This window comes from Mastigoproctus giganteus, chromosome 5 (assembly GCF_048544385.1).
Source record: "Mastigoproctus giganteus isolate SK-2022 chromosome 5, ASM4854438v1, whole genome shotgun sequence".
Classification (NCBI taxonomy): domain Eukaryota; kingdom Metazoa; phylum Arthropoda; class Arachnida; order Uropygi; family Thelyphonidae; genus Mastigoproctus; species Mastigoproctus giganteus.
Window position 1 is genome coordinate 109,582,972 of NC_143579.1, and position 15,554 is coordinate 109,598,525.

Genomic DNA, 15,554 nt, shown 5'->3' on the forward strand with positions numbered 1-15,554 from the left:
GCGTGATGGTGGTGAGAGGGCAGGGAGTCGAAAGGAAGTATGTTTTTGCTTATAATGGCCCATTTCTTTCAGTTTTCTATAATTAATTAAAGTGCGAAAAAGCATTTCCTCTTAACCTTGTACTCTGAAGGAATAGAGTAAGTTATCGTTATCTGTCCCAGAAACTAAAACCAAAAATTACAGTCTATCTGAATCATTAAATATTTTGAATTAGGTATTTAAGAATTTGTTTACTATATGGCAAGCAAGAAGTCTTTTTTTTTTTTTGTCTTTATTTCGAGTTGATGTCATCCTTTTATCATTGACTGGCTAAGGTACGTCCGTTTTCGTAATAAATGTTCCCATCCATTGCTCTGTCCAAACATAAAGATGTTTGAACAGAGCAATCTGTCAACTTCTAATTAATATATCTTTCATCTACGTTTGTAAATTTGTCAAATAACACTGTAGCGCACTCTTACATTTTTGGCATCTGAAGCCTCGCTGTACGTAAGTAACGCACGCCAAAACTCTGTCAGCTTCGATATCTCGCACTACGTTGGTTTGGCAATGGGAAAATTAGGCACGTTCGCTGCCTAATTTTGACCAACAGCCTGAAAAGTTACTCGCACTTTAGAAAGCACGTAATGGCACAAGCTATGGTAAAATTCTTGTTAAATCACTGTGTTGCATTTGTGAATTTCCCTGATCTAATGTGGCAGCAGGAATATAAACAAATATAAACATATGTTTATTTAAAGAAATCTAAAAACTTTAATTTTTTTGACGGCTGTCATCCATAATGGCTCTCTTATGGAAGACTTTAATACTAATTAGAAGATAAATAACTCATTAATTAATAGATCAATATAAAATAACATCCGGATGCGAACCCATCCCGTAATACGCATGCTGAATTTCATGGTCTCTTGTTTCATGGTCATCGAACTATGGCGCTGACTGACACAAGCTGTCTCTCACTCTCATATAAACAGAAATTATTTTTTTATGTAAATATACGATTGGTTTCGTTAATTAATTAGGCTACATTTAAACACTTACTTTATAATATTATTATTTTGATTCGTTTTATTTTGTTATAGTATTGTAATGGTATTTTGAACATGCAATTATTTATTTATAAGAATATATATAAGTAACAACATTCAGTAATTGCTGACTTATTTTGCGTTCGATATTTATGACATTCCGGAGTGAGGTTGTGAAACTTCACTTCTGTAGAGAAGTTTGCCTCGAGCAGCTTGTATCATATGCGGTTAAATGTGTTTATACAGTTTGCGATGCCCGTGAAAGCGCCTTATATAACTGCAGGAAAAATTTGATTTGTACACGTAAAATTTCTAATACTTGCTTTAGATTTCTCGAGGGTAAAAGACACCGTAATTTAACTTAGGTTTCATAGAAGCTGCTGCGAATAGTCTGGTTATTATTCCCCACTTTTTTTATTATATTTTTACATTTCACACAAAACTTTCTTCTTTACCGCTGTCAAATTTACTCGCAGAATTGACGACCTGATAAGATACACGCTGCGTGGTAGGGCTACCTCGAAGGGTAACCGACGTATATGTAGTGTTCAAAGTGGGTTGTCGTCTGAGTTTCTGAGACGGACCTTCGCAGCAGAAAAGACGAATGAATCCTTGTCTGAACTTGGAAGATATCAGGTTATAGAGCACTGGGTTGGACGCGGAATTAATGTACAACATCACTCTACAGAAGTAGAGCACATTGTAATACGATTCCATCCCGAGCGCCTCTATATCTTCGAAGGAAACCACCAGAAGCCAAAGAGTAAACACACGGAACGGCATCAAGCATACGAAGAAACAGACGATAACAGAAGCTAACATTAATACTACCTGTCGCCTAGCCCGCATCTGGGGTTCCATTCCGCAAGTAGAAAAGAGCTTCTGGTCCATCATAAGGCGCCTGGCGATCATTCCATAGATGCACACCAAAATGCCGAACGGCAGGAAGAACAGAACAGTGATTATGGAGAGAAAATAAGCTCGCTGCCATGGGGTGTGAGCAGATGTTAGGCATACAGGAACTTCGCTACCATCGACATGAGAGGCATATGTGTATTCGGCGACAAAGAAAACGGGACTGGTGATGAGGAGAACGAATAGCCATACAGCAATGATGATGAAGGCGGCCCTAAGTTTGGTGCACGTATAGCCAGCTTTTAGTGGTCGACAGATGGCGTAATAGCGTTCGAAGCTGATCGCTAAGATGGTGAGGATGGATCCATGTGCTCCGGTCAGTTCTAAGTAAGGGACGATTTTACCTGTGAGAAGAGTAAACAAAACTGACTATAGACGAAATAGCAAAAAAAAACTCTACAAACAACAATGCATAATACTAGTATTAACTAACCTGATAATGGCTGTCAGATCTAACCCTAGGATAGTGGTGATTTCCTGAAAATACTGCCGTCACGATTTTCAGAAATATTTAATGCGAAAAGTTAACTGAAATGCGAAGAGAAGTTTCCGTGCTAATAAACCTACCTGAGTTACACGTGTGGCACGTAGTAATTCTTTTTACGCTTAATAAGCATCTTAAGTAACTACGTGTAGTGTGCGGATTTATTCATAATTTATTTATTTTTGTGTAGCAAAATGGTTTAAGAGAATTAAGAAAAACTTTTGGGCGTGAGAATATATTCTTATGCTTACTTTCATTTTCGGTATGTGCTTTTATTTTTGTTCCTTCAAACTGAAGCTGTTAGATTAAAAATAACAAAATCTACAACAATCAGTTGGAGTACAGTAGCTAAAGTCATACTGTAGTAATTCTAGTTGCTATAACGTGATGTGTAAAGTGTAATTTATTCATAAATTGAATTTATTTTTCCGACTTCAGTTGTAGAGAGAAGAGAGGGATTTCACGAAACTTTTTCTGGTTGCTTTTATTACATTCTCGTATCAGTTGTCGGGTACCTCGACTTAACCTATTTTGTTTTTGCTTGGAAAATCCAGCATAACTTACCTCATGCAATAGCTCAAGGATAAGAGTTCGGTGGCGTTGCCGTATCCTGGTCTTGTTGACATTCCTTGAATATTACATCTGGCCTGAAAAATGATCTTCGCAGATTTTTTCCCCCTTGACTTCAATATTCTTGCTATTTAACTATTGAAGCCATTATTCCAAGATTGTATTCTTTCAAGATGCTATTCTTCCAGGAGGATTACTTATGATATTTTGATGAATTATACTATTCAGTGGAAGCAGAAGATAAGAATTGAGTTTATTCTTACCAAAAACGCACTACTACTATACATTCGAATATTCCCGTGCTGAGTATTTAAATGGACTATGTTATTTAATTTGTTTTTGGTCCCTCTCGTCACTTTTATTATCCTTACCGTTGCATGAAACGGAAAGCTGGCCTGATAATCGCTTAAATTGATTACCTAATTCCGTGAATCGTGTATATGCTGACTCATATAATGAGAGGTAGTTATCTCTGGCATTTAACGCTAACTTGATTAATTGCAACGTACTGCCACCGTCAACGCCGAGTGCATTGATATAAATAAACCAAGTCTACGAATTTCTTTAGTTTGTATGGAACGAATAGAATTACATTATTGTACAATCCAGCGTTCATTAAAACTCATAAAAAAGAAATAAAAATATTGTACAATCCAGCGTTCATTAAAACTCATAAAACAGAAATAAAAATATTGTACAAATAATTATTGCAAAATTTATTACAAATTCTTGTAATAGATTAATAAATTTATTATTAATCCGAAGCTTTTTTTTTTTACTTTTCGAGCTATAGTGGAAAACTTTCATATTTTATTTAACATATATTCGCCTGCCAAGGCAACGTTCTCTCATCTTTTCTGTTCTCCTTACGTAGAAGTCTTGCTCCTCTAACTGCTCGACTACATTATGAAAAACATCGTTATTTATTCCAAAATATATTCCAATTTATTCCAAAATTCCAGATGACAAGTAGTAATTTGAAGGATCCATATCTGAAGAACAGAGAAGGCATAACAACAATCATAACCTAAATCGTAGGTTGTCTTTGTGGTTACCCGAGCCTTGTGACTTGGAAAAGCGTTGTCTTGTGGAGTTTTCCACCACATGGCTCTCACGTAGTACTATAGTCATAATCGCTGTCTCCCACACTGTGTAGAAAGTGGCCTGGATTCGAATCCCATCAGTGACGCGAGGAGTTTCTATCGGATTTTTTTCACGACGTGGCCAAGTGAATTGACTGAGGATTGATGATTTTATCATTAGAAAACTCTGGTTTTTCGTTTGGCAAACAGGCAAACCGTCCATAGAACACACGCAGTTTACAGGAATAATATACTGACGCCTCATAGCCTTAGTTGCTTTGGCACTTAATACCCTCCCACACACACACTCGATGTTTTAACCTTTAATTGCTCATAAATTTTCAATAGCAAGAAAGAATAATTTTCATCAGTACAGAGTACAGAGTATTTTTGGGTCTAACGGCACCAGGGATTTACCCCATCTCCGGGTATGTTCTTTGTATCGAGGACAGCACGCTGTCAAGGCCAGAGGTTTAAAAGTGTGTGGGTCATGTGTTGTGTAATATGTTGTGCCCCTTGTTCCTCTGGCTTGTTAGCCGCCAGGCCCCAGATGGGACCTGTCGTTTACGTATTCCGCCACGTGGAGGCCAGCCAGGTGTTCTCTTAAAGTTTGCTCTGGCAGGTCCTACCACCTATTTTCCTGAGATTTCAGTGGCTAGGACCTAAAAAAAAGAAAAAAAAAAGAAGAAAAAAAAAGAATATATATATATATATAAAATAAATAAATAAAAAATAATTAAAATAAAAATTCTTTTCTTTTTTGGGCACAGATGGTACATTATACGCTACTTAGAGGGGCTATAAGGGATAAGCGCTGGAGGTGATAAGATTTCCTAATAGTTCGGGCATGGATTTTGGTGTTTTAAATTTGTACGTGTGGGGCAGGCGCTGTTGTAAGGAGAAAGAGATGGGAGGGGAGGTGGAAGACTGGGGGGTTGGAAATTGGAAGTAAGGGGGATTTATAGGGAATATGACCCCTGTTGAAATAGTGGGGCATGCCCATGCCCCACCAGAGGAGAAAGAGGGGTGGCAGGAGGGGGAGGAGACAGCAGGCCGTCCCCTCCCCTGCTAGGGAAAGAGGTGTAAAGAGCAGGCTAGACAGAGCCGGGGCGCTATATGGCTGTATGGCATCATAAGATGCAATCTTCAAGGTCCGAGTCCAAGTTGCAATCTTCGTCTTTGCATTGGTCCGGTGGAGGTCCAAGTCCAGAAGTCAGGTCCAGTTTGTTACGTTCATGTGTTGTTATCTGCTTCAGGTGGTCACTAGTTTCAGAATTTCGCAGTCATCTCAGGTAGTTACGTTTGTGTTTTCATAGGTTAGTGATGATGTGGCAGGGATTATCTTCTTGCAATTTTATTTCTTCTCGGTCTTTTAGCAAGGAGTTGATGCGTGTATATAGCTGACATCTGAGGTCCTCATAGTTGTCACAGTCATGGATAAGATGTTCCCAGGTTTCCTCCTGACCGCAGTTACAGCTCGGGTTGTCGGAGATTCCCAGCTCGTGGAGTTATTCATCTGTAATGAATAACTCTTTCTTTGTTTCAGAAAACGGATACCATCACTTTGGTAGCTAATGGCTCCTTTTGAATTTTCTTGTGCCGAGGAGATCCATCACAATGCCTTGTTCGGACCGTTGGATAATAGTAATGCATCTAAGTTTCGTCCATGGTCACCAGTTGGCTGAGAATTGTGCAAAACTGTCTTTGCACAATTCACGACATTTTTTTCGTACTCATTTCTTTGTGGAAAACGATTTCAAACTCAGGTCAGGAACAGTCTTTTTTTTTTTTTTTTTTTTTTTTGTCTGGCCGACACATCATATATCGTTGCGACCTGGATTCTTTGATAACTTCGTGACCCATTTTGAAATCAGCAACCCATTTCTTAATGGCACTTTATGATGGCTGGTCATCATGTAAGATCTTTGTCATATCCTTTTAGATTTGCTTCTCAGATAGTCCTTAAACAATAAAGTATTTTCATTATCACGGCGCTCTTCTTTTTCTGAAATTATTAGTTTCGGTGGATATATATACATATATTATATTAATGAATATAAGTGTTTGTAATTTAATATCATATTTGTTTTCAAATAATCATATAGTAAGCCAGAAACTTTGCATATCTCTGATTTGTTAACATCTACCATGCTGACCGTTACTATATTTTGTACATTTCAAAATGAAGATTATTATTTACTAATTTACTGAATGATGTTGAAATTCACGAGATTACAGGTTAAATTACGTCTCTATAAATAATACCCTCCAAAAGTATCCGGACCCACGTCGGTTTTGATACTGACGTTACTGCCACTCACCTCAGTAACCTGTTGGTCTCCTTCGGCCGCAATGACTTACTCCGCCCCTTTGGTAGGCTTGTCACCAACGATATTGGATTACGTGTACCAATATGTAGACTGTTTGTAGTCTATTGGTTATTGGTTATATGATTACGTTACAGATCGCTTATATCAGATAATTAATAATGGTAATACATCGCGCGTTATTATCCTTCCCTACAGGCGTTCCCCAGGGATCATCGTTAGGTCCTGTTCTTTTCAACGTATATGTTAACGATCTGACAAATGTCCCTAGACCAGAAGGTGTAAACCTTTTATTATATGTTGATGACATTAAACTTTATAAGTCCCGTAACTTACTTACTGACTGCATTAAACTACAGGCCTTTCTTGAATCGATTTATCGTTGGACCAAACTTAATAAAATACTTAATGAAAAAGGATAAACTTAGTAATTATCACAGAGCCGATTACGAGCATCTTTTAACGACATATCACTCAACCGACCGCCAGAAAAGAAGAACGCAACTAGGCCTAAAACTAAACCTAAACCAGGCCTAAAACTAATATATAAAATAATTAACGGAAAATGCATGAACAACTCACTGTTGGAATATAAATATTAACAGTTTTGATTCTTTCATTTCATTTATATATCTTTTATATTTATTCGTAAATATGTTATTATTGTGAATCTTTTCTCCCTTTTTAAACTTTGTACAGTTGTATCTCATATTTATGTTTAGTTTGGCAGTTTTCTGACACATTTTAAGAGGGTAAAACTGTAATGTGTGATGTTAAATAAATAAATAAAATTTTGGGGCAGAAAGCCTCAAATTATGACATTGTTAGTGCAATTGGATAATTACTGAATAGTTGAAGTTTTAAGACAAATCCAAGTTTGGACATTAGGTATCATTATTATAGCTTCTCATATTGTGAAATCCTTCACAACGAGTTTCCTTCCTCTTATACTTCGGATAAGTAACACTTCTCCATTAGAGAAGTCTGCTATAACTTATTCTTATTTGAGTAGCACCACCCATACGGCACCGTTCGATAATATTTGGCTCTCATCGGTGGTCGGGTAGATACCCACCCAGAAAATTTGCGTACGTATTTATTATTAACGATTATGCATAAATTTTCTGTTTTTAAATATTTTGCTTTTCTCTGGATGACCACATAGTTAGAGAATTTACAAGATAAAGAGATAATACAAGAATAGAACAGCATTTAGCAGTTCCGTGGACTAGAACAACGTTAACTTCAACAAGTGTACTACTGTACCTAGGGTACACTACTGTATACTAGCGTACACTACTGTATACTAGTGTATACTGTACACTACTGTATACTAGCGTACACTACTGTACCCTAGGTACAGTAGTGTACGCGTTGGAGTTACGCACAGATGTTTTACCACTCCTTTATGGGAGCCTAACGTTTATTCTAGTTTATTACTTTATGAGATTAAATAACAACAAATAAATAAATATAGGTGTAATCAGGATTTTGATCTGAAAGTAGTAATTTAAAGCCAAATACAAGGAGTAGTTCCATTCCTTTTCCTCCTTCTCGTTTAAATTTCATTATCTTCATTAAACACATGCTCCGCTCGCTCACCTTTCGACTCTGATTGGATTGATTGGAGCGTTATTCTGTTGAAACTCACGATGTGAAAGTTCTTTGGGTCTGTGCCAAACAACTTCCACATCGTAGGGTGCGTGAAATTGTCCACAATATTAAGATAGGCGTTGGCGTTCGTGGTTACTGGAGAAAAGGTAAACCCCAGTAGGCTAAAAAAAAAAAAAATATATACCAGTGTCATCTCATTTCCGGCTGGACGGAATCAATCCATTGGTGTATTTAGATCAGCTGGGACCCTAAGGTACTGTGAGTGATTGATTTTAGAGCCACTGTTGTACAAAGTGTGGTGTATTTCAGTATATATTCAACCTTCCCCCCTCCTAGATATTCACCTATGCGTAAATGCTGCATCAATCCAGGCATGTCGGAGGGGAAAGAAATTCATACACCCCTACCTCTGAGGGATGCGTTATTTTTCTTAACTTCGACAGGAAGAAAATATTAGCTACTGCAACTATATCCCTCTTTTACATCCCTGAATGGGATTTTCTCAAGGAAAATTGTCATTTCTCCAAACAGAAGTGATTTATTCTTGTAAGTGACCGCAGAAATTTCTAAAGGGCATTCCAAACGGTAGCCAAGTTAGTCGGCCACGAATGAAGGTGTAGGGTCCCTCCCTCACCAGACAAGTTGGATTTATCATCTCTCACAGTAAGCAAACAGACCATAGAACACACGTAACTTACACAATATATGGAATCAAGGTGACCTTACAATTCGCCGTTGTGTACCTCGTTGTATAAAGTATTTAATATCATAAATTGTAGGTTTATCTCGACACTTTCCTTTCCTTAAGACGGTTATAAACAGTGTTCCAACTGCAAAGAGAAGCCAATCGTTTGGTAGGTAATAGTTGCCTTCATGGTAGTCCGTTTTCCAATCTTAAGAACGACTATTCTTGAACCTTTTGAAACTGTGATTTGGTTTTTCGTCACATGCCATTCTTTGTAAAAATTTGTAGGCATTAATGCTGATTAATATTGGTATCGCGTCATTCGGTGCATGTTGGTTCAGTGAATGAATATCTACTACACTAACTTCCCCAAAGCAAGTAGTCAGGTTTGTAAATCTACGAATGAACATTGAAGTCTACAGTTTTAGACATCCCCGTCTCGGAAGGATTCTTCTTCTTCTTCTTCCAGAAGGTTGTATCAGAACATGCACAGAGGAAACTGGCTAAGTTTCCTCTACTTAAACAAACAAAAAAATATTTGCAGAATAAAATACTCAAGTTTCTGGGGGGGAAATCGTGCATCCCTTCAAAGAACGACTGTTTCGCCCATGATGAATGTCTCCTGCCCTAACTAGTATTTTCTCAACTTTGGTTCGCGGCAGAAATCGGACCGAGACATTATGTACTCATTTTTACCATTTCTAATTTTCTTCTATTGAACTCACGTGAATATGTCATTACTTTTAAGCTGCAGATTAACATTTTTAAAAATTAACATCTAAATTACTGCATTCTGGTCTTCACAGTATTTCATTTGCTGCTTAACTAGTCGAACTGCTTTTCAGAATCAAACGCTTTATTTTTTCTCATTTCAAAGCTCAGCTTATAGAAATGAATAATTATTTTACTCGAGAGGCGTATCGAGGAAATAATTCTTTCTTACCTATCCATCATTCTCCTCGCATTGCTTCAGTTTACTTGTAAATCTTTCTTCATTCACCCTCTGAACAATGAAGAGCTACTGCTCTTTCAAGAATACTTAAAAACGCGGTGTTCTATTAAAAACTTCTTTGGACGTTCCCGATGCTTAATGCCATGTCCAAACGTAAACAAAGACATCTAAGATTCGCTGGAGACAAAATTGTCTCGAATAAAATAACGGAATAAAATTTTGTCATTATCATTTATCAACTTTGTTCTGTTTTGAAATGAATAAAATGCTTCCCTCCTATTCACAAGGTGTTGTGACAGCTGTCTGTGGCACTGCTCCTATAATGTCACAGCCACTAGTGGAAATATTTTCTAATGGAGTTTACTTTTATTTCAACGATCAGTTCCTTGGCTGAATTGGCTTAAACTACTTATGCACATAAAATACACTACACTAGAAGTTTCGATATTAGTTGGAGAAATTAGTACAAATTCATTGCTGACGCAATTCCGACATATAACTGCAAACTGTGCCAGCTCAAAATAGATATTTTCAATTATTTAATGTGAAATTTGAACTTACGAGTATTTATACTAGTTCGACGCTCGGCGCACCAATCTTGAGTGCAGTTGTAGTTTTAATATCTCTTGAGATACTGACTTGTATCAATATATTATATCATTAAATATCTTGTATTATATACTTAATTAAAAACTTTCTGTTTATACTCTGGGACGAATAAATAAGGACAGAGGAGTTCACAAATAGAGAGATACAAGAACGTTACTGTATTAAGAATCACAGATTACCATATTAAGAATCATCACCAATATGGTTACCATTAATAATGTAATACAACGTTACGAAGTAGACAACGAATTAGCACTGTAGGAAGTACAGAGAGATGTGCGAGGTCTTCCTGTGAAGATCAACATAAAAAAAAGGTAAACTGCAGCAATTATCAATTTACTGAAGGATGGAACCCTCCTCAACAATTCATGGTGAGGGAAATGGACCATAATCAGCAGATTATGGTCCATTAAAGGTACGCTGGCCCAGTGGGTTGGCTGATCCACCGTATTTAGCAGTCAGGGCTTGAACCCTGGTCTGTTCAAAGAGCGTGTGCTGCTGTACTCTCGCTTTTGACCACTCGGCTACGGAGGCCTGAAGATCAACCTCACTTGTCCAATTAAAAATTATTTTCTGGACGACTGGAGAAATATTTCTGTTGACAGATGTCATTAATTAGTTTGAAGTATTCCAAGGCTGTACTATATTAATGGACGAAGGAGGTTAACTCTATAAATAGTGGTTTTGTTTTCTCTTAGTGTTCTTGGTGGCCTAGGATGCACGAGCTGCGGCTCGGGAACATAAGGTAACAACGTGCAGTATAACGTACTTACACTATATGATGTCTAAAGGTACACAGGGAGAAGATGGTAAGAAGAGAAATGTAAGAAGCGATACAATATACAAAAAGAGAAGATAGCAAGTGAGAATATTATATAGGGTAGCCCATGTCTCATTCAGTTTTAGTTATATTTATCCCAAGAAATCAAACGAAGTAAACATTTTATAATTGTACAAATACAAAATACAACCTTCTCAACAAATATTTTTGTTAATAATCGATTACGTCAGTGTAAGACCTTCTTCAGCAATTTTCATGTACGTAACATCCAATACTATACATCTCGTATGTTGTGAAAGATGCAACAAAATATGTTAGCCATCATCCATTCGAGATCTCTTCCAATTTCTGTGGAGTTACTGTAATGGAGCTGACAGGATACGAAGAGAAAACAAAGTTTAGATGGTTACAGAAAGAAGTAGTTGGTAAACATCTTATTCACCGTATATTGCCCACCGGCCAATTTTGTAACTAATGAAAAAGAAACGCAATTTATCACAAATAAGAGTAAAGGAGTGCTGGGCAGCTATATTGCGATTTGGCTACCTTTGAAAGCGATGTTTTCGAGAGTCATACGAGGAAAATCGAAATTCTGATTTTTTTTTTTTTTTTTTGTATAAAAACCAAAATTTACTTCAGTGATAAATTTTTTTCTGTCCTTTAGTTGACGTAATTTACCAAACAACTCGCAACTAAATATTAACAGTTAAAATAACACTTCTATACGTTAGAATTTTTCTGCAAACTGCAACAGGATTATGTTTGTGAGGTGATAATGCTGCATGCAATTGTGTCGTAAATTAAACTTTTATTTCGACACTTGACTCTTAACACATTTCATTTGAAGCAGGAAAGGGGTGGAAACCAAAAGTGAAAGGGGTACTGAAAGTGCTATTTCTCTAGTAAATTTATGAACTTTGTAGATTTTAATCCTTTAATGTATTTTTTTGTAATTCAGTTTATCATTTGGATTACTGAAAACTAATTTTGACTTAATATTGCAATTTATAATATGAATATATAATTGCTGTGCAAAAACTATTCTGTGGGTTCTTAAATCTCGATGTGGATATCAGGTTGTCTCATATCTGATTTAGGTAAACGGAACAATAATAAAATCGGCAAATTGGCCACACTCATTGCATTGCTGATTAATTGTTCATGAAACTCAAGTATAGTGCTCCAGTGTATTATTTGAAAACTGCTTGTGTTCTAAGACAAAAAAAAAAAAACCTGGGGAAATCTGCTCCTGTGCCTAACACACTTCCTTTCCTAAGTGCTCTAGGAAATTCTTCGGGTAATCTAGGAGAATCGATCTCGAATCAGAGGCGAAACTGTAAATTCTGCTCTCACCTACCAGATTGCCAAACGTTCCCCATGGGATCTTTAACAACCATACCCAACTAGCTGTCTGGTCCCCTTGACTTTTAGGACTATCCTTGACAGAATGATAGTTTATGCACTGTCTCGAACCTTTTCAATTTGTCACAAATGAAAAATCCACTTAATCACAAATAGTTAAATTTGTATTTAATGAAACTTTAAATATTATAAAAAGTGAAGAAATACACTCATGACGCAAAACATTATGACCACCCCTATCTCCACGATGGACGCATCCCACAGCACCTATGAGTGACGTCACCGGCCGGTGAAGCATATATAGCGTCGATACGGGTAGGCTTTGTCGATTGTTCGTGGGCCGCCGTGTGGCGGGAATGGGCCGAAGAGGTACATATAACCGACTAACGTGCTGGGACGGGGGAATCACCACTGGTTGACAGTCGAAGTGAACGGCATTTGACACATGCTGCCCACGACAACAGACGGTTCACGATCCCTCAATTAACGGCAGACAACGACTAGGGCACACAGAAAAACGAGCACATCATCCAGAGGACACTTTTGCAAATAGGCCTACAGAGTAGGCGACCTGTTTATGTGTCCGTGTTGACCGACCGTCATCATATCCTCCATCTACAGTAGGCAACGGAGCATCGTTCGTAGACATTGGACAACTGGAAAAGAGTCGCTTGGTCCGATGAATCAAAGTTCCAGCTCCACCATGCTAGTGGACGGGTGCGTATTCAACCGCGAGCAGGTGAACAGTTATTTTTGTTATTGGGTTTTAGGCACTTTAGCATCTTAGGTCATATTGCGCCGTATATAATATGTCTGTAAATTACGTGTGTTCTGTGGTCGATTTTCTGTGTTCTGGATAACAAACCGAGTTTCAGGTAGAAAAACCATGCTACTCTCGCCTGAGACCGGCTAACTCAGCCACGTTGTGATTTTGGTTTGGTTCGGATTTTATTGGCGCATTAGCAACTAAGGGTATAATGCGCCAGCCACGTTGTGAAAAAGACCCTTTAAAGTTCCTCGCATCATTGACTTGATTCGAACTCAGTTTTTTTACACCCGGTGTAGGGAATTCGGTGATTATACCAACTGTGCTACCTTCGAGGGCCAGGTGAATAGCTGCAACCAGACTACTAGACGAAAACAGGCCGGCGGTGGTGGCATTGGTTTGGGGGATATTTTCGTGGACATCATTGAGTCTCCTCATCTCTATTGAACACACCCTCATCACCAGATCCTACTCTGGCATTGTTTCGGATCAAGTTTGACCCTACAAAGTTAGGTGTATCTAGATGGCATTGGATTCTTTCAACAAAACAACGCTCCGTGCCACAAGGCCCCCATTATGCATGAATTATTCCCTGGCCACTAAATTCCCTCGACATCAATCCCATCGAACATTTATGGGATGCAGTGGAATTCAATCTTCTAATCTAATTTGATATCTGATTACATTTACTGCCTCCCCTCCTCCCCACTTTCATTAGAAAAGTGACATAGGCTCAAGTGATTAAATAGGACAAAATTACCTAGTGTTTCTTAATTTCGATTTTAAGAAGAGATCGAAAATATATACTATGCAAATTTCGTGTCGTGTTCACGTTATTACATTTTCACTTTTAAATCTTAATTTTGATCCCAAAAGTTCAAAATCTAAAATTATTTTATAACAAATTTCATTAAATGGAAGCAATTTACAAATGAAGATGAGTTAAGCTTCAAAGATTATCTAATTTGAAATAACAAACTTAAAAATAGAATAGAACCACAGTTGGCTGAATTAAATGAATTTAGTAATACTCACACATACTGGCGCCTAGGGTCCAGACTTCTGGCGGAGAGTGCAATTCGATGAGAACTGTTGGCATGCATACGATCAACACAAGCAGGTCGGCTACACTGAGATTTACAAGGAAGATGTTTGTTGAATTTCTTAGTTCTTTTGTGCGACAAACTACAATTGGTACTACGAAGTTTCCTGCGATTCCCACCAACATTATTAAAATACAGAAAACTGTGGCGTAAATTCTTATGTAAACAGGAAAATTGAGATCTATAGAATTCCCCTTTAAAAAATTGCAGTCACTTGCAATTTGCTGAAAGGACACATTGTTGTTGGTCACTTTTGACCATGTTCCATTACAAAAAGGACTAGGGATAGAGTCCATCTTGGTAACAATCGCTGTTTTAAACAGCGTTTTTAGTTTTAGAAATCGTTACGTCATCTGAACTAAAAGTGGCTCATTCGGAAAAATTCCTCAAGGATATTTCAGTAGCGAAGAAACGCGATGAGCTTGTTTTTGCCAAATCCACACATCATGCATCAACAATGTATAAATCGCTTTCGATATTTTTGTTGCTGAAAGAATTCTTTCCGTTTAGTGCAAATCCAAAGAATCTTTGTGAAGGTATTAACCTAGTAGCTGCATTTTTATAAGTTTTCCATTTACAGTTTGTTGCTTACTGCTGATCTTTTGGATTTATCGATAGGTGATGAAACTGTTTCACTGTTGAAAATACCTGAAAACAAATCAGAAAGTTATGTTTTACATTAACATTATGGCTTGGGTTGCCACCTCACGGTTAGTAAAGTCCGGTATATTTTATCCACGTATACTGATCATTTAATTCGTGAAATGCGGTTTCGTGGTATGCTGTTTCACTATATACTATCGTTGTTTTTGTGTATTCGTTGACCTGGATCGGTTGCATATACTCTCCGAAGAATGCCAACTAAAGTATGCTTGTAAAGATGAGGTTGTGAACAAAAATCCTGAAGTCATGTTTAATCCAAGAGGAATGGAGCTAAAAGTGTTCAAGACGAAAAAGATTTGGGTCAATCCGATATGAAATTTTCCATGCAGTCTAAAACCGCAGCGAGGAAAGCACATGATGTCCTGTCTACGTTTTGTAGCACCTATGCTGTTAGGTTCTACAAATCGTGGACAGGACATCACGTGTAGGGGAAAGTAGGATGAAGTAGATGAAACGACACTAGTTGGGGAAAACAACGACGTTATCCCTCTTTACAAGGCGATGGTTAGATTACCTTTTGGAATATTGTATTCTGGTGTGGAGATCGACACCAGAATACAATAAAACATAGAAGACATAGAAACACAAGACAAAGAAGTTCTAGAGAGGGTTC

General features: G+C 37.5%; 1 protein-coding gene across 1 annotated transcript; it reads right to left on the minus strand.

Moving 5' to 3' along the window:
* Positions 1-1,460: 1,460 nt before the first annotated feature.
* LOC150085633 (growth hormone secretagogue receptor type 1-like) lies at positions 1,461-14,574 on the minus strand. The gene is made up of 2 exons (XM_090374626.1): positions 14,211-14,574; positions 1,461-2,287 (listed from the first exon to the last, which is right to left on the minus strand). The coding sequence occupies exons 1-2, from the start codon at positions 14,572-14,574 to the stop codon at positions 1,461-1,463; spliced, it is 1,191 nt and encodes a 396-aa protein (XP_090230752.1).
* Positions 14,575-15,554: the final 980 nt, after the last annotated feature.

Coding starts and splice junctions, on each gene's coding strand:
- LOC150085633 (XM_090374626.1), bottom strand. CDS start 14,574: ATGGACTCTATCCCTAGTCCTTTTTGTAATGGAACATGGTCAAAAGTG. Junction 2,288..14,210: donor GACCCTAGGCGCCAGTATGT/GTGAGTATTACT, acceptor CTCTTCTCACAG/GTAAAATCGTCCCTTACTTA.